The following is a 22,173-nucleotide window of genomic DNA, read 5'->3' as shown; positions in this document are numbered from 1 at the left end:
CATGTAGGACAGGAAGGATGTGTGGCTTGTGTTTGGAAAAGCAGCCAAGGTTGGTGTCAGCGCTAGTCGGGGGGGAATGGCCCAGCCGTGGATGTGGGGCAGAGGGGCAGCTGAAGCCTTACCCTCCTGTTTTGTGAGATATTGTGTATGCGCTGCCCCAGGGACTGTCGAGGAGGGCTAAACATCCCCCCAGCTCCCCCTGCCCTGGTACACGTACACCTCTCTCAAAGTGAAGCTGAGCGTCGTTTCTGGGGGAGAACCAGGACTTGATCCTTTGCACGGAGGTGGGTGCAAAAGAGACAAACTAGGTGATTCCTGCTTGGGACTGGTTTTGGGTGGGCACCAGGGGGCTCTGGAAAAAGCTCCAGTCGAGCGTGCTCGACATCAAGGTACTGGAACAACCCTTGCAAACCCGGTCCTGACTTCTGTCAAAAGCATGAATCCTGCTTGCGAGTTTTCTTCAGAAATAATAAAAGAAGAGCTCAGCAGGAAAACAAACCATTTGTTTGTCTTCTTAAAGCTATCTTTAGATTGTCTTAAGCAATGGTACCTTTTATCTGAGCCCCCTGTAGCAACCTGGCCTGCCATCCGACAGGAACTAATTAGCAGAGATATACAGTAATAAAAGTAGTGCACAGGCAGGCATGAGCCACCGCCTCACAGGGAGTATTACCTGGATGAGCACTATGCTGACTACAAGGAGGAAATTTGTGCAATTAATTGCTTCCTGATTAAAGGCATTTGCAGTCTGGCCCTTGAATCTTCAAGGCCTAAAAACACAAGCTGAGTTAAATACGGAATTTGCCCACAATAGTCAAAAACATTGCCCCAGACAGCAGGGTTCGGTGCTGTAATTTTGGTTGGGAATAAACACTTTCCTGTTTAAGCGTATCATACTCCAAGCCAAGTACGTAGAAAGTGCTCCAGTCAAAACTAATGGGCCAGAGAAGGTCTCGCGTGGGTTTAAAACAGTTTCTAAACCAGTTTAGTTGAACCCGTACCATCTTCCTGCAAGGACACGATCTTAGGGGAATTAATTTCACAGAGTGTGAGGCAGCAGAGCCAGAACCCCCCCAGGATGTCTCAGGTTGGAAGGCTATTTAAATGATAGTAAACTTCAGGGGAAAACAAAAACTGGCGACCGATTACAGGCACACCAGGAGCGGGGCTATTTGGTGTGAAGATGCCTATTTGGTGTGAAGATGCCTATTTGGTGTGAAGATGCCAGGCGGTGGCACAGGCCCCTTCTGCCTCCTCGCCGAGCAAACAAGATGGGGTTTAATGCCACCGGGAGGGAGGAGACCTATTTGGGGCCGGGTGGATGGCAGGAGGGAAGCGCTGATGGCGGGAGGTGCTGAGTTTGGGTAAAACGAGGGAGGATGGAGTGTGGTGGGAGGCTGGGAGCACCCTCCCCGGTGCCAGCCGGCACTGGTGTCCCACTCAGGTGGAGCCACATCCCAGAAGAGCGGCTGATCCACCCTCACCGCGCACCCTTCGTTAAGCATCGTCGTTTTCCCCAGGGCATTTCCTCCACCCTAGCGCCATGTGCCACGTATCACTCCCGGTCGGATGAAGCAACTTTATTTTAGCCTGTCCAGCTGTATTATTGCTGCGTCCTGGGAAGCTGCAACGCTGGCGATGGATGGAGCTTACCGCTCCCACTGAAGAAGGGGAAGCTTCGTTTGGGAGCACAGCTGGTCGCACTAGGGCTGAGGTGTTACAGAAACACACGCTGTGTTTGCTCATGTGCTGCTGTTGCTCTAGTATCACCCCCCTATCGCTTCTTTGCCAGTTGTTTTTGCAAGATTCAACAGAAATTTACTGGTGCTCCACGCACGAAAAGGACTTCAACATCTAATGAGGTCTGAGTATAGGAGTCAGCCTCTGAAATTCAGGGGGACATATTATGCTCTTCAGTGTGTGCTTAAGCACCATGCCAGATGGAAGTCGGAGGAACAAAGATTACAGATCTTTCCTTGCAACCCTCCCAGTCCCCCTCCTCCCCACGTACGTTGTCATTAGTGACAGCAGGCAGGGAGGTATATGGCCCGAATGATGTTAAGACAGATGCACAGGCTGTAATTTAACATGCAGTTTGGCCTCCTTCCTCCACAAAGCCAATCTGGCACCTCTGCTGGAGAAGTTACATTGCCGAGTGGGAAAACAAACAATCCTGCCAATGTTAGTGCTGGGGAAAAAAAAGCAGAACAGGAGCTGCTTATCAGAGACCCACATTTTGAGAGGAAAATTTACTGAATCCTGAGGAAGGATTCTCTGCAGAGCTTCAAGTACTCTTCTGACAACTCCATCCTGCAGGAGCTCAGGCAGGGAGCTGGGCCCCTTCCTATTTTGAAAACTGGGTCTGGAGAACTGAAAATGAACATAACAACAGGAGTCCCCAGACTGCAGCAATGCTGTAAAGCTGTAATAAAAAACCTAACCATGCTAGTCTTAATAAATCTGACTGGCACAGACGGTTGTCTGGGAATTGGGATTTTAGAAACAGTAGGAATGACTCAAAGCCCAGAGAACTTGAAGTCTGGAAGTGTTTGAGGCAAAGTTTTCCCTCGGCCCGCAGTTCCGATCTCAATTTTGCCCAAGTTTGCAGGTGTTTAGATTCACATGTATCGCAAAGGATTTGGCTAACTCTCTCTCACCTTCATGAGGATTTCAGTTTCACTGGATCAGCTTTCAGGGAGGACAGAAAAAGGACTGCGTGTGTTGGTGCAATTAGCTGAAGAGCTGCATGATTTATTTTTTGTAAATAACTTGAAATCATTATTAATCCAAGCATCTCCAAGGACTTCCCAAGCAGCAGTGAAGTTAATGCTACCTGCTCTTCTCTCTGGTTCACCTCCCTAGTGCAATACATTCAATAATCACATACCAACACATTAGCACATCTGAACAAGATTCCCAACAGCTGCAGGGCCAAATTATATTTTGGGTGATCTAAGCTGATGCCTCAGAGTTCAGCTCCTGCCATGACACGAAGAGATGAATATCTCAGCTTTCATACCTGCTTTTAGCTCTTGTACTGCTCTATGAGAACAAATCGAATGCAATCGTATCTGCTTGCATGCACAGAAGACGCCTGTTTTCCCTGCACAGAGGTGATGCTCACCAATGCAGAGCTCTTGTAGGACCCCCGCTGGTAACCATGTGCCATCACAGCTCTCTTCAAGTAATTTGGGGAGCAGATTCTCTCCATCCTCCCATATAATCTTCTGCTTGGATGAGAAGTGGGATGCTCAGGCCATTGAAAGGAATGCGGCCGTGATCCAGCTACTGCATGGCGAGCAAGAGAGGATAAATACCACAGGGTCGCAGAAGGGTGATCGAAAATTGCCTTAAAGCTGTCCTGATCAGTCACATAAACCACTGGGAAGGGGAATACTGCTCAGCAGTCAGTGCATGGCAGGCCTCTTGCTAGGACTTTTGCTCTGCTGTGTCAAACAGAGCACACCTGCAGCAGAGAATCTAGTTCAGCCTGTAACCCTGAAATTGAGAACTGTGTTACAGGGCACATCGAGGCCACTGAAGTGGTATTAGCAAAGTTTCCTAAATACTCAAGAGGTAATTACTCTGTGTCCGAGGTGGCTCAATCAAATTCTGATCTATTGCTCTAGTCAGCATCCTTTGTAATTATAAAGGGCGTAAATCTATTTTCACAAAAACAGTATACTGCATAAGACTGGGAAACATTCTTTCCACTGTTTGCAGTGTTTCTCTCTCCACTACCTTTCAGGGTTTGTAAGGATTGAATGCATACCACACTGTGGTGGGTTAACCCTGGCTGGACGCCAGGTGCCCACCAAAGCCGTTCTATCACTGCCCCCCCCCCCTCAGCTGGACAGGGGAGAGAAAATATAACAAAGGGCTTGCGGGTCGAGACCACTCACCAATTACCGTCATGGGCAAAAGAGACTCAACTTGGGGAAAATTAACTTAATTTATTGCCAATCAATCAGAGTAGGGTAGTAAGAAATAAAACCAAATCTCAAAACACCTTCCCTCCGCCCCTCCCTTCTTCCCAGGCACAACTTTACTCCTGGATCCTCTACCTACCCCCCAGCAGCGCAGGGGGATGGGGAATGGGGGTTACGGTCAGTTCATGACACGTTGTTTCTGCTGCTTCATCCTCCTCAGGGGCAGGACTCCTCACACTCTTCCCCTGCTCCAGCGTGGGGTCCCTCCCATGGGAGACAGTCCTCCATAAACTTCTCCAACGTGGGTCCTTCCCACGGGCTGCAGTTCTTCATGAACTGCTCCAGCGTGGGTCCTTTCCACAATGTGCAGTCCTTCAGGAGCACACTGCTCCAGCGTGGGTCCCCTGTGGGGTCACAATTCCTGCCAGAAAACCTGCTCCGTGGGCTCCTCTCTCCACAGATCCGCAGGTCCTGCCAGGAGCCTGCTCCAGCGCGGGGTTCCCACAGGGTCACAGCCTCCTTCGGGCACCCACCTGCTCCGGCGTGGGGTCCTCCCCGGGCTGCAGGTGGAGATCTGCTCCACCATGGACCTCCCTGGGCTGCAGGGGGACAGCCTGCCTCACCAGGGTCTTCCCCACGGGCTGCAGGGGAATCTTCGCTCCGGCGCCTGGAGCATCTCCTCCCCTCCTTCTGCACTGACCTGGGGGTCTGCAGGGTTGTTTCTCTTACACGTTCTCACTCCTCTCTCCGGCTGCCGTTTCTGTGTGCCCTGCAACTTTTTTTCCTTCTTAAATATGTTATCATAGAGGCGCTACCACTATCACTGATGGGCTCAGCCTTGACCAGCAGCAGGTCTGTCTTAGAGCCGGCTGGCATTGGCTCTGTCGGACACAGGGGAAACTTCTAGCAGCTTCTCACAGAAGCCACCCCTGTAAGCCCTCCCCCCGCTACCAAAACCTTGCCCCGCAAACCCAATACACACAGCTTTTGAACCTCTGAGGAAAAAGATGTGTCTACAGGCTACGCTTACAAAGCTCCCTGACAGATAAGCCCCATTCTGGATTTGATTTTCTTCAGAGAAAATGCACAGGGAGTTTGCAGAACTACTAATATTTTTAAGTAAAAGGTAGTCCAATTAAAACATAAGAGTTGTGCAGCAAAGGGAATGTAAAGAGTGTCTAAGTTACAAAGACTGGTGTTGGGGATCTTCTGCATTATTGTGCTGGTGTGCAAAGCTGCATTATGAGCACAAGCTCTCAGTGGAATTTCAGCCCAATATTGAAGTAAAACGACAAGAGGTCACACAGCTTGGCTTTGAGCAGTCCTTAAGCTGAACATCTTACACGAGACAGCTGAAGCTGGGACAAGTGACTTTCCCCATGTCTGCAAGGTCTTGCGGTCTAGCAGAGTGTCTCTTGGGCAGAACAAAAGGCACATGTTGGTACATACCTTTAGAAAAAGTAGAAAGCTGAGATCTTCTGCAGGATGCCTGCCGATGGTACAGAAACACAGCAGGAAAGGAAAACACAGAGAATTAAGAAATTAACAGTACAAAAATTAGAAAATGCAGAAGAAAAGCACTACCAAGGACAGAAAAAAAGTTGGCCCTAACATCTGAATCGTTTGGCGCAGCATCTTCATTCCCCAACGTGCTACAAAAACATCCCCAGCCACGCTGCTAGGTAGCACAGCTTTAACGCCTGTGCCTGCCCACAGCGTACGGAGGTTTCAATGGACAGAACTCCACCTAGTGAGGAGATGGACTGTACTGCACATTCAGCATTCAAGTATGAATGGAGTCCGGTGACAAAATCATCTCTGGAAGGTAACAAACCCTACAGCATTACGCTGGTTACCCTGGTGTTGATAGTACCTCACATACCTACTCACCCAAAGTCCTATTAGCCTAGAGTACAGCCTCTCCTCGATTTGAATCGGGTACAATGCTGACAAACATCTTCTTCCAACTTCACCTTATTAAGCCACACGCTGACTTTGTAAGAAGGTAACTGAAGTGACATCACTTGGATTTCATTGCCTGGCTGCCTCTTATGTCTCCCTCACAAACAATTGACCTAAAGCTCTTTTGACTTCACTGGAAATTTATCAGTGGACTTGAAATTTGAACCAACATCCTCTTTCTAATGATGATGTAATAAAAACAGAAATACACCACTAGTGTTGTATGTCCAAAAGTTTTAATACATGATCCTCACTGTTCAGAAAAGTTATTGCATTAAATTCTAATACAGAAATTCATCTGAATTTAAAAAAAAATATCTTCAATTTACACATCACAATTTTGTCATAGCAGCTAAAGGAAACCAGATTTTATATGCAATTGTCTCAAAACAAAAAAAAATATGACTAATTCTTCCCCAAATCAACAAAACTGCTATCATATTATTCAGTAGTTACTGCAAATTCCAACTTGAACAACGCTATCCCCACAAGTGTACAGCTCAGGAAAAGAAAAGTGCCATTCCAAATTACTGTCTGCAAATCTGAAATTTATTAAACCATGACTCTCAGCACATGTTGACTTTTTCTGTTAACTGAATTAACACCCAAAGCGTGTTTAATTTAATTGCACATCATTTTCCTTAAGTTACTGTTTGTCTTTTATTATGACTTGAATAGATTCACAAGTTACAAAATATCAATGCTACCTGCAGCAGTTTATACAAATCCACACCTGTTTGAATTGTGACGGGCACACGAATGTGATATTTGATCACCCAAACGAAAGGCCAGATTCCCCGATCCATTAAAACCGACATCCATGTAAGCCTGCTGCTCCATGGATGACGGCAGAGCCAAAACCAGTAGGCACCATGTGCCATAAATAGATTGATGAAGGCAGCAGCGACAGAGGCATAGCAGAGCACATGGCAGAATTACATTCTACATTTCATCCTCTGACGAGGATGAAGATGAGCTATGCCAACTTGCAACAGAAGCACGAACAGGGCTCTCCCCCTATTCAATCTTCTGCCAGAGCTGGGAATTGGGAAACTACAACTCAGCTTTTTACACAAAATCCTCAAGCATCACAATAATCAGACCCTCGAGCTACAGTCCTACAGTTTACCCTGCTCTTGCACAGAAAAAAAAGAAAAAAATTGCATAAGGCTCATCTGTATTTATTCTGCTTTCTTCTGCTGTAAAGAAAACAATAAAATATACCTGTCTTGAGAGAAAAAAAGCCCTCCCTTCTCCCTCTCCTCCAAAATACCCATTATCACGGACAGCTCTCACTTATAATCCACTTGAAAGTATTTCTCAGATGAAGTAAGGCCAGGTTACTACCTTTGCCCACTTTAAACAGGTGATACAGAATATATTCCTTTGATATACTTCACTAGGTTTTGGTATCAAAAATAGTTCACTAGTGAAATAACACCTGTGTGGCTCTCTCTTGGATGTAACATATTCACAGAAGCTCTAACTCTCCCTGTCCCTTAAAATAAAACTATAGCTATTTCAGTGGTTTTCAATCAGTTTTAGCTAAGAGCAATGAGTTACCCTTTAAAACCATTTTGTACGGTTTTCTTCCATGATTTGCTAGCAAAAGACCCAAACACTGGAAAGGAAGTGAGCAGAGACAGCAGGATGCTTTGCAAAATCTGACAGTTCAAAAGGCATCCAAAGAGCAAGAGAACGGAAACTAGCCACTAAAGTGAAAACTGCATTGAACTAGCACTGTGAAAATAGGGAGAAACAAAGAAGCTCCAGTATAAGCAGTTACGCAGAGTGTTTTACTAGCGATATCTTTTCTTTGTTCAGGCAGTTACAAGGCATTCATTACCATGATACAAATTGCAAAAGCTTTCATTTTAAAGTGCAAGAGGAATAGGATACTCAATTATTCCAGTTAAGAACACTTATTCAGAGTCTAATACATGGTGACTTAGCCATAACATGATTTTCTCACAACTAAGAAGTCTGCACTAAAGGGGGAGAAGTTTACACAGCTTAGAAGGTGATGCTGACAGCGCTCTAAAGCCAGCCTTTACACAAGACTGCTTATTTTATTTTCAGAGACACATACTGAACGAGATAGACATCACCATTCAATCCAAACATACAGGCATTTGCATAAACTTCTCCCATCTACATTAGCATTCCCAATCAAATACAGTCCTTGTACTTTCTGCAAAAAAAGATAGTTCTTCTTGGTTATTGCTGTGTTACAGGAAAAGATACCAATATTTGCAGGAGAGACAGAGTGTGAATTTTGAAGATCACATAATTTACAAAAAGCCTCACACCCAGTGTCTTCATCCTGTGCTGCTTCTGTACAGCAAAACTAGCATTCTGTTTCTTCCAAATTAAACAGTACCTTCAGACTCTCTCCCTGCCCTGCACATCTCAAGAGCATTTATGCCTCTTCGCTATGGTTTCTACCAGTAGGTAATGGCCTGTAATGCATTTATGACAGCACCTCAAGCAAGAGTGCACGCTTCATCAAATAGACTTGACCCCAATGAAGTCCATGAGAAAACAAGGAAGGGGAACACAAAGGGGAAGGGAAGAGTTATTCTCACTTCTCCTCTGAAGGGAATAAATGTTTCCGACAGCAGAAGGTTTGTTTTCAGAGAGCTGTAATTTAAGCCGACAGCCAGCTTATTAAACAGAAGAAGCTGCTTCACCCAAACAGAAAAAACTATACAAAACACATTTTAAATTTAGATCTGCCTCTGAAATGAATAGAGAATTTGAATGTTGGAGAAACTTAAGAGTCTGCATTGCTACCAAACAAATCAGACTGTGCAAATCCATGTTGTTTATCTGCAGTGCTGAGTCACATCTGGATGGTAGACATGCCTTACCGAATACCACACCCTGGGAGCATTTCAGCACTTCCCCTCCTACCAGAACACTGCTTTAAAAAAAGAATTCCTACCATGACGTGATGAGAAGTGATCTTTTCCTGCCATACGGTGTACGTATATTTAAGACTTTCACAAACATTTGGCCAAAAATTGTTTGTTACAGTATTTTTCAAGTCACAAACACTACACAAGCCATTCTTACAAGATATGCTGTCCAAGGACACGTGACCGTGACCTTACTTCTCGCTCCCCTACCCCCCATCCACCAAGAAAAGCGTTCTATCCTTGCAGGTTTTGATTCTAAAGTCTTCAGCTTCTGGAATGCAGCAGTTAGACTTCTGCATTTTTCAGGGACTCAGAAAAAACATTTAGTTCATATATTCAATGTACAACATTTTCAGTAAGTGCTTTCACACTCTGTTCATAAGAACAGTTAGGTCACTTCACACCACCGAAGTGGTACTTTCCGGATTTACACGCATCAATCTTGAAGCATTTCTCAGATCCTGTAGCTGCTTGGCTGGCTTTCCAACTCCTTCCTCAAACCTTTTTTCCACAACAGGAAGGACAGTTTCATACAGGAAGGATGCATTCTGCCTAATGAATGCTTTTTTCTCAGGGTCCTGTTCACATCGTAAACTGTAATCAACATGCTGGACAGCCACCAGGATGATTTCCACAAGACTCTCCAAAAGAACCATATGCAGCTCTGGAAAGTAAAGCTTTAATGCTTCCTCCAAGAAGGCCATAGTCTGCTTAGTGAAAGCTACTACAGTATAGCTAAGGTTCACCCAGCAGTCATCACCCGTGTATTGGTCAAAATTGCCTACCCCGCAGCTCCTCATCTCCTCCCTGAGTTTCCCCAGAGCCTCTGGAGTCATTAGGTTCATCCTTCTCCACATCTCCTCAGAATTGCGGTGCTTGGTGGCCTCGATGATGATATCCTTGTAGCTCTGTAAAGCACCTTTGATATCCTTTACCAGAAGGGCATGAATGATGAAGGTGAGATCCAGTCCAATCTCGCTAAGCTGCTTGCAGTGCTCCTTAGCTACCTTGGGTATTAACAAAAAGTGAAGGGTGTTACTAGTGTGCAGGTTCCCTTTACATATTACACATTGACCAAACTCATCACTCTCAGAAAACAGGGAAGCATTAGTCATACTTCACTTGTTTCTCCTGCTTTAAGAAATTCCTTATTAATGAGAAATTAATAACTGAAAGAAAAACCCTGCTTGTCAAAAATACTCTGGACAATCACATTATAGCCCACATGCTTTTTTTTGCTTTTTTTTTTTTCTCTCCCTGTTACCAGCTCAAAGAAACCATAACCTCAGAAATTTAGTCTTGCAAAAAATTATGGAAATGTAGTCCAGGACAGGCTTGGAAAACAAACAACAAGTCTTCAAATACTCATTGTTCAGATACAGCTTATGTAAATTTTAGGACCTCCTACTGGTTAAAGGCAAATTAAGAATAAACACATTTTGCATTTCTGATAAAGGCAGGGTTTTTCTTGCTGTATATTTTCATCTTTCATTCTTGCACTGTGAGACACTGGAACAGGTTGCCCAGAGAAGCTGTGGATGCCCCATCCCTGGAAGTGTTCAAGGCCAGGCTGGATGGGGCTTTGAGCAACCTGGTCTAGTGGAAGGTGTCCCCGCCCATGGCAGGGGGGTTGGAACTAGGTGATATTCAAGGTCCCTTCCAACCCAAACCATCCTGTGGTTCTATGATCTTCATGTTTCCCTCTGTTAAACTGAAAAAAAAACCCCAAGCCCAAACAAATATTAACCTTTCAATGTAGGAAACCTCTCTGGAGACCCACTCAAGAGTCAACAACTAAACTAGGGCTAGAAAAGAGGATTTACAAGCTTTGCAGCCTTTGTTTTGGCTATCATGTCACACCACCCTCTTTGGGCCCTCTTACCTTGACGCACTCTGCTGCAGTTGACAAGCTCTCTTTACTATCAAATACTTGCTTACTGAAGGCGTCGACAAACATCCTCATGGAAGAGCGGGCCCAAACAACGAAGGCCGAGTAGCAGCCGTTGTTGCCAGCGAAGTCCGTCTCAAACTCTCTCGCCGTCTCTAGAAGGCTGGTGAAGAAGACGTGGCAGAGCTTGTGGATGTAGAGCAGCGTGGCACCCTCGATGCGCAGCTGTCGGATGGCCGTCTGCACCGCGGCCGCCCGGTTCTTCAGGAAGAGCTCACACGCCTTGGTGGACTGGCCCAAGCGAATGAGCTGGGACACGGCTCGGCGGGTGGCCCGCGGCCCTCCCCGCAGCGAGCGGTCTGGAGACAGCTCAAACACCAGCACGTCTGTAAGCTGCCGGACCCGCTCATCCACCTTGGCCCGCAGCTCCTTCACAGGCTGGCTCACAGGCTTGTCCCCAAGGTACTCGTTGAGTTTATCCAAGAGGTCCACCGCCCCCTCGAAGTCCCGCTGAGCGATGCAGACGTCCAGGTCCTCAGGCAGCTCCTGGATCCACTCAAGTGAGAGGTCGACCACCTCCTCCTCAGCAGAGGGCTCTTCCTCCTCCTCCTCCTCATCGTCATCCTCCTCGAAGGGGTTGGTGGATTCGGGGGGCGTCGGGGCAGGCCGTGGGAGGGCCTCCTGCTCCAGGCGTCGCTTCTCGCTGAGGGCCCGGTTGCGCTTGGTCTCCTCCAGCACCTCCAGCCACTCCTTCTTGATCTTGGCGTTCTCGGCCTGGAAGATGCGGCTCTCGGGGAACATGAGCAGCTTGAACATGTCCTTCATGGGGGGGTTGTCCTTGACGTTGACCACAGCCAGCCCGTCGAGGGGGTAGAGGGCGTCGTAGCGGTAGGCGCCGCGGCGGTTGGGCAGGGCGGTGGCCACCAGCAGGCAGTCGTTCATGAGGAAGGCGTGCACCCGCTGGATCTGCGCCATGTGGTCGGCGTCGTACTCCACCAGGTCGCCGTTGTAGACCAGGTACTTGCCGGGGCTCTCGGGCAGGAGGTCGCGGCAACCCTCCACCTTCTCCAGGAGGGTGGTGAGCGTGCGCTGCCGGCCCTCGTCGCTGGCCGCCGCCGCCTCCTTGGCCGACAGCGGTAGGAAGGGGTCGGCGGCGGCACGGCGGGCGCCCAGGGCGGGGTCGTCGCGGTCGGCCTGGAGGAGCAGGGCCTGGGTGACGGCCTCCATGATGCCCTTCTGCTCGGTGAGGATGTGGCTGAGCTGGTACATCTCGCTCTCCAGGTAGCTGATCTCCCGCGCCGTCTCGATGAACTGCCGGTAGTTCTGGTAAACGTTGCGCTTCAGGCTCTGGGCCGTCTCCTCGCTCAGCGCCTGGATACGCTGCCGGTGCTCCTGCAGGTCCCGGTCTCCGTCCGACTGCTGCGACAGTTGTTTCACGTACTCCCCCGCCGCGAAACCCCCCGACTCCAGCTGCCGCCGCAGCCGGCTCCCGCCACCTTCCCCCAGAGACAACGCCATCGCCGCCGCCTCCCGCCCGGTCGCCGCCGCCGCCACCACAGCCACGGCCGCCGCCAGCGGGGAGACGGCCGCCGCGCCTGCGCACAGCGGCACGTACGCCCCCTGCGCCAGCATCGCCGCGCCGAGCGCGCATGCGCGGACGCGCCGCCGCAACGCAACTGCCCGGAGCGAGGCGGGGGAAGCGCCGGGCGCGGGTGGGGCGGGGCGGGGGAGGAGCTTCGTGCGCCGAAGGCGGGGCGCCGTTGGAGGGCGCTGGGCGCATGCGTCCTAGGAAGGAGGCGGCGGCGCTTCGGGGCGGGTTTAGCGCGGCGCGCATGCGCCGTGGCGTCGCGGCGGCGGGCCGAGCTGAGCGGGATGGAGGAGGAGGAGGAGGAGGAGGACTTCGTGCTGGCCCTGCAGCTGCAGGAGCTGTGGGAAGCGGAGGATAAGGAGGAAGAGGAGAAGAAGAAGGCGGCGGCGTGCCCTGAGGCCTCGGCGGACCCCTCGCTCCTCCGCTCGCTGTCGGTGGTGGACGAGGCCTGGGAGCTGCTGGACCCCAGCCCCGACGTGCACGGCCTCTTCGTGCACTTCAACCAGGCGCTCTTCTGGGGGCGGCTGGCGGCTGTGGAGGTGTCGTGGAGCCCACGCATGACCCTGTACGCCATCCGGGGCGGGGGACGGGACGAGGGGGGGGTGTTCGGGCTCGGCTCGCAGGGCAGCCCTGCGTGGGGAGGGGGCCGGGGGTGTGGGGGCCCGGTAAGGCCTTTCCCGGTGCTGCTCGGTGGCGTTCACCGGCCTTAGGCCTCAGAAGCTGCCGTGCCTCTGTAGGGCCCCAGCATCGTGCTGGTGCTGGGCCAGAGCTGTGGGAGGAGGCTGCGGCCCGTCAGAGAGGCAGCAGCTCCTCTCACAGAGGCAGCAGCTCCTCTCACCGTATAGCTGCGGGTTTCGGGGAGGAAAAGCTGTATGTCGCTATGTGCTGCTCCTAACTGGGGCTTTGTAGGCACCATGGGAGAGTGACACAGCTTCTCTTCCAGATATTTGAACGTCCTGCTTTTCTAACATAGTTTGTACCCCAGGATGTGGGTTGGTCACTGTTGTTGTCTGTTTTGTCCTTCATTTGTCATCCTTAGCAGCCATAAGTGGCTTTTCCTCTGGTGCAGGCATAACTGGAGAGATGTTAAAGAGGAATAAATAAGTTGGTCTTAAACTGCATGTGTCAAAACTTAACATGGTTGTATTGCTGTCATTTTTCTTGTTCTCAGTTTTTATGATAGTTTTACAGCATGGCAGAAGGGCAAATATGACTTGATAATAGCAAATTAACAAGACTTAGAATAGACTAGGAAGGGGAATATATAGGCAATCTGAGATGAAAACAAAAAAAAAGCTTTGAAGTGGAGGCTGCAGTTCTGCAGCTGATCAGCTGATGCAGTTGCTGGCTGCTGGAGTCCTGCCCCCTCTTGTGCTCTGCTGGTTGCAGTACTCTTTGGACACTTGAAAATATTTGGATGCTGAACTGGTAGAGGACTAACTCAGTTTAAAAAAAAAAAAGTGTTTTCTGCTGAATTAGCACGTGGAAGTGAAGGTTCAGTAAGAGTCAAAAGTTGGGGGAGTGTGAGGGGTGAAATTGCAGCAACCAGCAGTTAAATTGGTTTTGGCTGCTGTGAATCTCCAGCCTCTGTTTTATGTATTTCACTCCATCAGGAGTTCTGATGAAAACAGTCCTCTGCCTCCTAAACAGGTTAGCTTGGAACAGTCCATTGTGATTTTGAATCTTTTTTTTTTTTCCAGGATTGCTAGATTTGTATTAAGTGATTGCAAGAGATCTAATAAATTACAGTTTCACTTTTGCTATTTCAGTCACAGCTTATTGTAAGGAACTTGTGGGCTTTTTTTTTTTTCTTAATGATGTGGAGTTTTTCAAGCAACTACTAAAAGTGTCTTTTCTTGTTCAGAGTTACCTAGCATGCATTGGAAAGGGACAGCATTTTAACTCCAATTCTCAATTTTCTTCATGTACTACAGAAACAAGTAGCTTTTCATATTTTCTTTTTGTGTCTCTTAGCTGTGCTGGAGTATGTAGATACGAAGGAAAAGGGGGAATGTGTTCCATTCGTCTAAGTGAGCCACTTCTAAAGTTAAGACCAAGGAAGGATCTCGTTGAGGTATTTGAAGATTGCTCATGAATCTCCACATAAAATGTATTGTGCCTCCCCTGACTCCAAACAAACATTTTACATTTCATAGTGGGATTCTTATATACAGGCTTTATTGTTACGTTTCTGTTGCAATATCATGGTAGTTTTTCAGTTTTATGTTTCTAAATGGGCAACTCTGAGTAGGAGTCTAAAGTCACTTGTTTATGTTACTGACTTTATAAAGAGAAAAAACCCCAACTTTTTTACTCCTAAATTATCCTTTAATATTAAAACCAAACATGGACTGAAAGCACGATCAGAAAATAGCTGTAGTTTCATCTACAAAAGGCCAACAGCAGAAAATAAGGATATAGGATATGATTGTAAACATAACTTTGTGGTGCTTCTTGTGCCTCTGTCAGGGCTGCTGCTTTGAGTTGGCTCAACATTCAAATTTGCTTAATGAACAGAAATGCTGTAGAGTTTCAACTTTCTTACAAGTGTCTCTTTTTGGGTTGTAGAGGGGATCATCTCTTGAAAGATTCAACTTAAGTTTGAGAATTATTTCTCATTTTTGGAATGTCACATATTGTAGTAATATTCTCCAGCATGTTTTGGTGGTATGGGAATAGAGGTAATTGGATTTGACAGGTAGAGTAAGTATTGTGTTTTTATGACCCAGATTGAACATGTGTGAATGCATGAAAATAAGATCAGTACCAAGGTAAATGTAGAGGAGTAAAATACTTCCAGCTTAATTTTGAAACTATATGTAATGTTTTTCAGCAAATAGCTAATGATTTCCATTGTTTCAGACGCTGTTACATGAAATGATCCATGCCCTGCTTTTTGTTACTAATAATGACAAAGATCGTGAATCTCATGGACCAGAGTTCTGCAAACACATGCGTCGTATTAATCGCTTGACTGGAGCCAATGTCACAGTAAGCATAATCCACTTAACCTAATTTAATAGAGGTTTCTTCCTTATTTGGCTTTTTAGTATGCCCGGTGTGGTATAAGTAGTATACTTGTTCTTGTTAGACGCTCCATAGTTGGTACCAATATAAACTTGCATCCAAGCGTATGCCAGTTCCATAGTTATTTTTTGGGGGATGATGGTGGGAACAGGTTGAGGAAGAAGTGGTGAGCTGTTAGTCATATAATTTTCCAGTATACCCTCTGTAAGTATTTTTCTTTAAACTTTTGTTTTAAACTTGAAACAACTTAATACCAGGGACAGAATAGCTCCATGTTCAGAATAACACTTGGGGAAGAGCAGTCTGTTTTAGTTAAGACTTATATCAGTAGAGACTAATGGGTTGATGATATTTAAAAATAATGTGTCTGATAAGATCAATTAAGGTAATAGCTGGAGGGAGAATACAATACTGATATTGTTTACAATGCATTCTAAACAGTACATCATTTAGGGTGAAATTGTAGATAGATTGTCAAAGTGATTTTATTCCAGTTCAAACAAGACAGCCAGGACCTATTCCTACACATCCTGGTTTGTTGTTTTTTTTTTTTTAAAGCTTTGTTTTAATGGTAGCTAAATGTTGATCAAACTTTACCCAGGTTCAGCTCTTTTAACTGGTAATGTAAAAATCACAGCAGTAATGGAAGGAATGAAATGGTAGTACCATAGAACCACAGGATGGTTTGGATTGGAAGGGACCTTAAAGATCATCTAGTTCCAACCCCCCTGCCATGGGCGGGGACACCTTCCACTAGACCAGGTTGCTCAAAGCCCCATCCAGCCTGGCCTTGAACACTTCCAGGGATGGGGCATCCACAGCTTCTCTGGGCAACCTGTTCCAGTGTCCCACCACACTCACAGTAAAGAATTTCTTCCTAATATCTAATCTAAATCTACTCTCTTTTAGTTTAAAACCATTACCTTGTCCTGTCACTACACTCCCTGATAAAGAGTCCGTCCTCATCTTTCCTGTAGGTCCCCTTGAGGTACTGGAAGGCTGCTATAAGATCTCCCCAGAGCCTTCTCTTCTCCAGGCTGAACAAGCCCAACTCTCTCAGCCTGTCCTCATAGGAGAGGTGCTCCAGCCCCCGATCATCTTCGTGGCCCTCCTCTGGACCTGCTGGAGCAGGTCCATGTCTTTCTTATGCTGAGGGCCCCAGAGCTGAACACAGTACTGCAGGTGGGGTCTCACCAGAGCAGAGCAGAGGGGCAGAATCCCCTCCCTCGACCTGCTGGTCACAATTCTTTTGATGCAGCCCAGGATGCGATTGGCTTTCTGGGCTGCGAGCGCACATTGCTGGCTCATACTCAGTTTTTCATCCACTGATACCCCCAAGTCCTCCTCTGCAGGGCTGCTCTCAATCCACTCATCGCCCAGCCTGTATTTGTGCTTCGGATTGCCCCGACCCATGTGCAGGACCTTGCACGTGGCCTTGTTGCACTTCGTGATGTTGGCACGGCCCCACCTCTCAAGGCTGTCAAGGTCCCTCTGGATGACATCCCTTCCCTCCAGCGTGTCAACTGCACCACACAGCTTGGTGTCCTCGGCACACTTGCTGAGGGTGTGCTCAATCCCACTGTCCGTGTTGTTGACAAAGATGTTAAACAGTGCCACTCCCAATACCGACCCCATAGGAATGCCACTCGTCACTGCTCTCCACTTGGATATTGAGCCGTTGACTGCAACTTTTTGAGTGTGACGAATTCCTTATCCGCCAAGTGGTCCATCCATCAAATCCATGTCTCTTCAGTTTAGAGATGAAGATGTCGTGTGGAAGAATGTCACATTTTGCACAAGTCCAGGTAGATGATGTCTGTTGCTTTTCCCTTATCCAGCAATGCTGTAACCCTGTTGTAGAAGGCCGCCAGATTTGTCAGGCATGATTTACCCTTAGTGAAGCCGTGTTGGCTGTCACCAGTCACCTCTTTATTTTTCATGTGCCCTAGCATAATTTCCAGGCTCCTTGATCTTGCTGAGTACAGAGTTGAGATGACTGGCCTGTAGTTCTCCAGGTCTTTCTTTTTCCCTTTTTAAAAATGGGGGTTATGTTTCCCCTTTTCCAGTCAGTGGGAACTTCCCCAGACTGCCATGACTTCTCAAATATGATGGACACTGGCTTAGCCAGTTCATCCACCAGTTGGATCAGGACCCATGGATGCATCTCATCAGGTCCCATGGACTTGTGCACCTTCAGGTTCCTTAGATGGTCTCGAGCCTGATCTTCTGCTACAGTGGGCAGTTCTTCATTCTCCCAGTCCCTGCCTTTGCCTTCTGCAACTTTGGGTGGTGTGGCTGGAGCACTTGTCAGTGAAGACTAAAGCAAAAAAGTCATTGAGTACCTCAGCCTTCTCCATATCCTGGGTAACCAGGTCTCTCGTTTCCTTCCAGAGAGGGCCCACATGTTCCCTAGTCTTCCTTTTATCACCGATGTACTTATAGAAGCTTTTCTTGTTGCCCTTGATGTCCCTGGCCAGATTTAATTGTATCAGGGCTTTAGCTTTCCTAACCTGACCTCTGGCTTCTCAGACAGTTTCTCTGTATTCCTCCCAGGCTACCTGTCCTTGCTGCCACCCTCTGTAGGCTTCCTTTTTGTGTTTGAGTTTGTCCATGAGCTCCTTGTTCATCCATGTGGGCCTCCTGGCGTTTTTGCCTGACTTCCTCTCTGTTGGGATTCATCGCTCCTGAGCTTGGAGGAGGTGATCCTTGAATATTAACCAGCTTTCCTGGGCCCCTCTTCCCTCCAGGGCTGTATCCCTTGGTACTCTACCAAGCAGATCCCTGAAGAGGCTGAAGTTTGCTCTCCTGAAGTCCAGGCTAGCGAGCTTGCTGTGCACCCTCCTCACTGCCCTAAGGATCTTGGAACTCCACCATCTCATGGTCACTGCAGCCAAGGCTGCCCTTAAGCTTCACATTCCCCGCCAGCCCCTCCTTGTTGGTGAGAACAAGGTCCAGCATAGCACCTCTCCTCGTTGGCTCCTTTGTCACTTGGAGAAGGAAGTTGTCATCAACACATTCCAGGAACCTCCTGGATTGCTTATGCCCTGCTGTGTTGTCCTTCCAACAGAGATCGGGGTGGTTGAAGTCCCCCATGAGGACCAGGGCTTGTGAACATGAGGCTGCTCCTGTCTGTCTATAGAGGGCCTCATCTGCTCAGTCATCCTGGTCGGGTGGCCTGTAGCAGACACCCACTATAATGTCACCTGTCCCTGCCCTCCCTTTAGTCCTGATCCATAAGCTCTTGGTCAGTTCTTCATCCCTCCCCAAGCAGAGCTCCATGCACTCCAGCTTTGGGCAACACCCCCTCCTTGTCTCCCCAGCCTGTCCTTCCTAAAGAGCCTGTATCCTTCCATTCCAACACCCCAGTCACAGGAGCCATCCCACCACGTCTCCGTGATGCCAGTAAGATCATAGCCCTGCAAGTGTGTGCGCGTCTCTTAACTCCTTGTTTATTCCCCATGCTACGTGCGTTTGCATAGAGGCATTTAAGTTAAATTAAAATTAAATTAAATTTAAAATACTGTAGTGCTATAAAACTAGAAACTTTCTGAATGACTGCCTTTTTTTTTTTTTAAACCTAGATCTATCATACTTTTCATGATGAGGTGGATTTGTACCGCCAGCACTGGTGGCGATGCAATGGCCCCTGTCAAAATAGAAAACCTTACTTTGGATATGTGAAACGTTCGATGAATAGAGCACCTTCGGCACGAGACTTTTGGTGGGTTGAGCATCAAGAGACATGTGGAGGTACATTCACAAAAGTGAAGGAGCCAGAGAACTTCTCTAAGAAGTCCAAGGAGAAAACTCAGCCAGCAAAACTTCCAAGTTCCGAGGCAACTAACAAAGGTATTTAAAATATATTTTTTTTCTTTTCCAAACTGTTTTTGTCCAGACAGTTCCTTGAACAAATGCAGGTCAACCACTACATGAGGTTTGTTTAGATATTGCTGTTAAGTAGCAAAAAACAGGGCGCATTTTATTTGTGCATATCTAGGCTCCTTCTCAACTTAATTGTGTGCAAAAGATTTAGTTTGCTACGCTATTTTCAAGCAGCAGATTTTTCAGGTGAAGCGTGTAAAATACTAAGCCCATGATTTATATATGGAAAAAGTTACTAACTTTTCTTATTTTCTGCTCTTCTTATTTTGCAGGCAAGGCACAAATGCGTGATATGCAAAATCTGATCCCTTTTAGTGGAAAGGGATATCAACTTGGAGGAGGAGAGAGTGGACTCTCAGAAAAAAACACAAATTCCAGCAGCAGTGTTAGAAACAGTGAAACACCTGGTTCACAGCATCGTTCAGCAGTAAGGACAATACCAATCCCTAAAAATGAGATAAAATTTGAAAAATCACCCCGTAGTGGCATCTTCTTTCCACTTTATACTGATGATGCCAGTGAGAAAATCAACTTGGCTTCAAAGCGTGAGTTTCCTAAACTCTCTGTTGCTGATACAAAAGCTTACAAGAATGTTAGTGGATCGCCTGTTAAAATTGCTCGTGTTATGGAAGAAAAATCAAACCAAGGTTCTGCAAATGGTAAGAGGGTTAGACCACTTCAGAACAGGCCACTGAAACAAATTTGTTTTGAGCAGACAACAGCAGCTCAGGTTGCATCTGAGAAAAAAAGCTCAGAATCTACTAATACACTGCAGCAATGGCCAAAAATGGAAGACAAAACTGCCTTTGAAAACTATTTCATTAAAAAAGAGAGTACCACTTTGAGTATAAATACACCTATGAAAACCAAAGCTGAATCTACAGTGTCCTCTGCAAGTTCTAGCACTGCTGTAAGGCAGGATGAAAAAGTCAGTTGTCCTGTTTGCCAGACAGAGGTTTTGGAGTCTAAAATAAATGAACACCTTGATTCTTGTCTTGCATAAAACCTTTCAGAAAGCCGTCTCAAAAAGATGGACCAGGGCTGAAAACATTGCTCGAAAACTACTTTGCTCAGGGTTTGCTTAGCTGTGGTTACTTCCCTTGTGCCTGTTCTGAACTGGAATTTAAACTACTGTCAGCATGCTGAACAACAAGTCTTGTGGAGTTGCACATCAGCACTGACTACAAAGCTAGCTGCTACTTCTGTTTCAAAGAATTGAATACTCCAGTTTTAGTAGGTGGATATTTGTGCCACCGTTCTTGCTGCAGAATCTAGGTAGTACAAGAGAACGTGGATACTTGCCGAACTGTGTATTTTCAAGGCAGTTTTAAAAATAAAAACATTTTTAGTCCTGCTAATTCATCTTTGTTCTTAAGATCCCTTTGTGTTGGTTGGTTGTTTTTTTCAATGTGTTTTTGGCCATTCTTAAAGTTAACCACCTAATAGATAAAAATTCTTGTGTTTACTGCAATGTAATTAAGTAGCATGTATTTTTAGAACACTAAATATTTTGCGTAAGCCACAATTACACTCTGAGGTGGTCCTTCTCACCTGTGGCCTCTTTGAAAAGACAGATGAGAGTGAGAATCTCAAATACAGGCTTTTGTCAAAGATGAGAGAGGCATAGGCATAAAAAACATAGCAAAGCATCCATTTAGGTTTAATGGGTGCATTGTAGCAGGAAAAGAGAAAATCCTGAAGGGTGATGCTAGGAAATCAAGCACAAGATACTTGGTAGATGAGAAGGCCCTACACTTAAGGGCTGAATTTAAAAAAAAAAAAAAAAAAAAAAGGCTTTGAGGAGCTTGTTTTCAAAAAGGATTTAAAAATCAGCAATCAGCTATGCTGTTAAAAGTTGGAGTGGTCAAATGGAAGCTAATGAACCTCAGTCTTACGTCTGTCTTTTGGTCCAGGATCCCAGCTAGATTCTCCACCCACTTTTTCTCATGGTTTGCGCAAACTCTATGTTGAAAGTTCACTAGTTTTTTAGGATATAGGTGTTATGTGCATGAGCAACTGACCCCCATATCTTGACACTAGTAAATAAAAGTTGTGAGGAATATTGATAGCAATACTGGTAAAGACTGTTCTTGGCCATGTCATAAAAGCCTTCATGATTTTTCAGTTAAACTTCCAGTGCTTTACAGGTCAAAATGGCATTAAATTGATATTAGCTGACAGTTGTTGTTTTGCTGCTTCTGGAAGCCAGCCAGCTTGGTGGTTAGTATCCAATGAGCCAACAGTTGGTTGAGTACTAAAACCACTGTGCTGTGAAAAGTTATGAATGCTGAGCAGATGTGGCCGTTTTAATATATATTTTCTGAAATGTTAGTAGTTCTCTTGCTGCACTGAAAGTTTTTAACTGGTTAAACAGTTAACAGCTTGATTCCTTACTTGTAAAACTGATTATAAATATTTTTGGTTAAAAAAAAAAAAAGAAAAAATAATTATGCTGTTTCACATAGAGTTGCTACAACTTCAGATGGCTGTATTAGCCTTGGATGCATATATGTTTGCCTTTATATAATCAATTACTTGCTGCTCCCTTTTGAAATTGGGAAATAAACTGATGTGCAATGGAATTTGGCAAATGATACCTTAACTCTTTTTAAACATTGGTGTATTTTTTTTAAATACTGATGTTACAGATGTTTAATGTGAACTGGATTGGTTTTGCATATTCTGAATAAATTGGTACTGCATTTTAAATTTTCATTAAGCCTGGGTTTCACATGGCAGTTGTGGCCGTCTTGCTTTACTCACCAGTGTGGTTACCTGGATATCTAATAACAGTCTTGGTTTAATACATCCTTTCTGTATTAACATTTTTCCTTCTTAAATTTCCCTGTAAAAACAGGTATTGGTGAATATAGACTGCATCAACCTCTGCCTTCTCCATCATATTTCTAGTACGGTTTCACTTTTGTTGCATCTCTGTGGAAACTTTTACAAATACTGATTCTAAAACTTGATTTGACA

At 46.3% G+C, this 22,173-nt stretch overlaps 2 protein-coding genes across 2 annotated transcripts; one reads left to right on the top strand and one right to left on the bottom strand.

Annotated features, from left to right (window-relative positions):
* Nucleotides 1–5,868: 5,868 nt before the first annotated feature.
* On the bottom strand, nucleotides 5,869–12,264 carry EXOC8 (exocyst complex component 8). Its single transcript, XM_075043288.1, has 2 exons — nucleotides 10,692–12,264; nucleotides 5,869–9,816 (listed from the first exon to the last, which is right to left on the bottom strand). The coding sequence occupies exons 1-2, from the start codon at nucleotides 12,213–12,215 to the stop codon at nucleotides 9,208–9,210; spliced, it is 2,133 nt and encodes a 710-aa protein (XP_074899389.1). The 5' UTR covers nucleotides 12,216–12,264; the 3' UTR covers nucleotides 5,869–9,207.
* A 265-nt stretch (nucleotides 12,265–12,529) lies between these two features.
* SPRTN (SprT-like N-terminal domain) lies at nucleotides 12,530–21,909 on the top strand. The gene is made up of 5 exons (XM_075043290.1): nucleotides 12,530–12,850; nucleotides 14,260–14,359; nucleotides 15,148–15,276; nucleotides 18,894–19,161; nucleotides 19,467–21,909. Exons 1-5 carry the CDS (start codon nucleotides 12,570–12,572, stop codon nucleotides 20,195–20,197), a joined length of 1,509 nt encoding a protein of 502 aa, XP_074899391.1. The 5' UTR covers nucleotides 12,530–12,569; the 3' UTR covers nucleotides 20,198–21,909.
* The last annotated feature ends 264 nt before the right edge of the window (nucleotides 21,910–22,173 follow it).

This window comes from Buteo buteo, chromosome 12, assembly GCF_964188355.1.
Source record: "Buteo buteo chromosome 12, bButBut1.hap1.1, whole genome shotgun sequence".
In the NCBI taxonomy this organism is placed as follows: domain Eukaryota; kingdom Metazoa; phylum Chordata; class Aves; order Accipitriformes; family Accipitridae; genus Buteo; species Buteo buteo.
This window is presented reverse-complemented; position numbering and strand designations above follow the sequence as displayed.

Coding starts and splice junctions, on each gene's coding strand:
- EXOC8 (XM_075043288.1), bottom strand. CDS start 12,215: ATGGCGTTGTCTCTGGGGGAAGGTGGCGGGAGCCGGCTGCGGCGGCAG. Junction 9,817..10,691: donor CTGCAGCAGAGTGCGTCAAG/GTAAGAGGGCCC, acceptor TTAATACCCAAG/GTAGCTAAGGAGCACTGCAA.
- SPRTN (XM_075043290.1), top strand. CDS start 12,570: ATGGAGGAGGAGGAGGAGGAGGAGGACTTCGTGCTGGCCCTGCAGCTG. Junction 14,360..15,147: donor CAAGGAAGGATCTCGTTGAG/GTATTTGAAGAT, acceptor CCATTGTTTCAG/ACGCTGTTACATGAAATGAT. Junction 19,162..19,466: donor TTCCGAGGCAACTAACAAAG/GTATTTAAAATA, acceptor CTTATTTTGCAG/GCAAGGCACAAATGCGTGAT.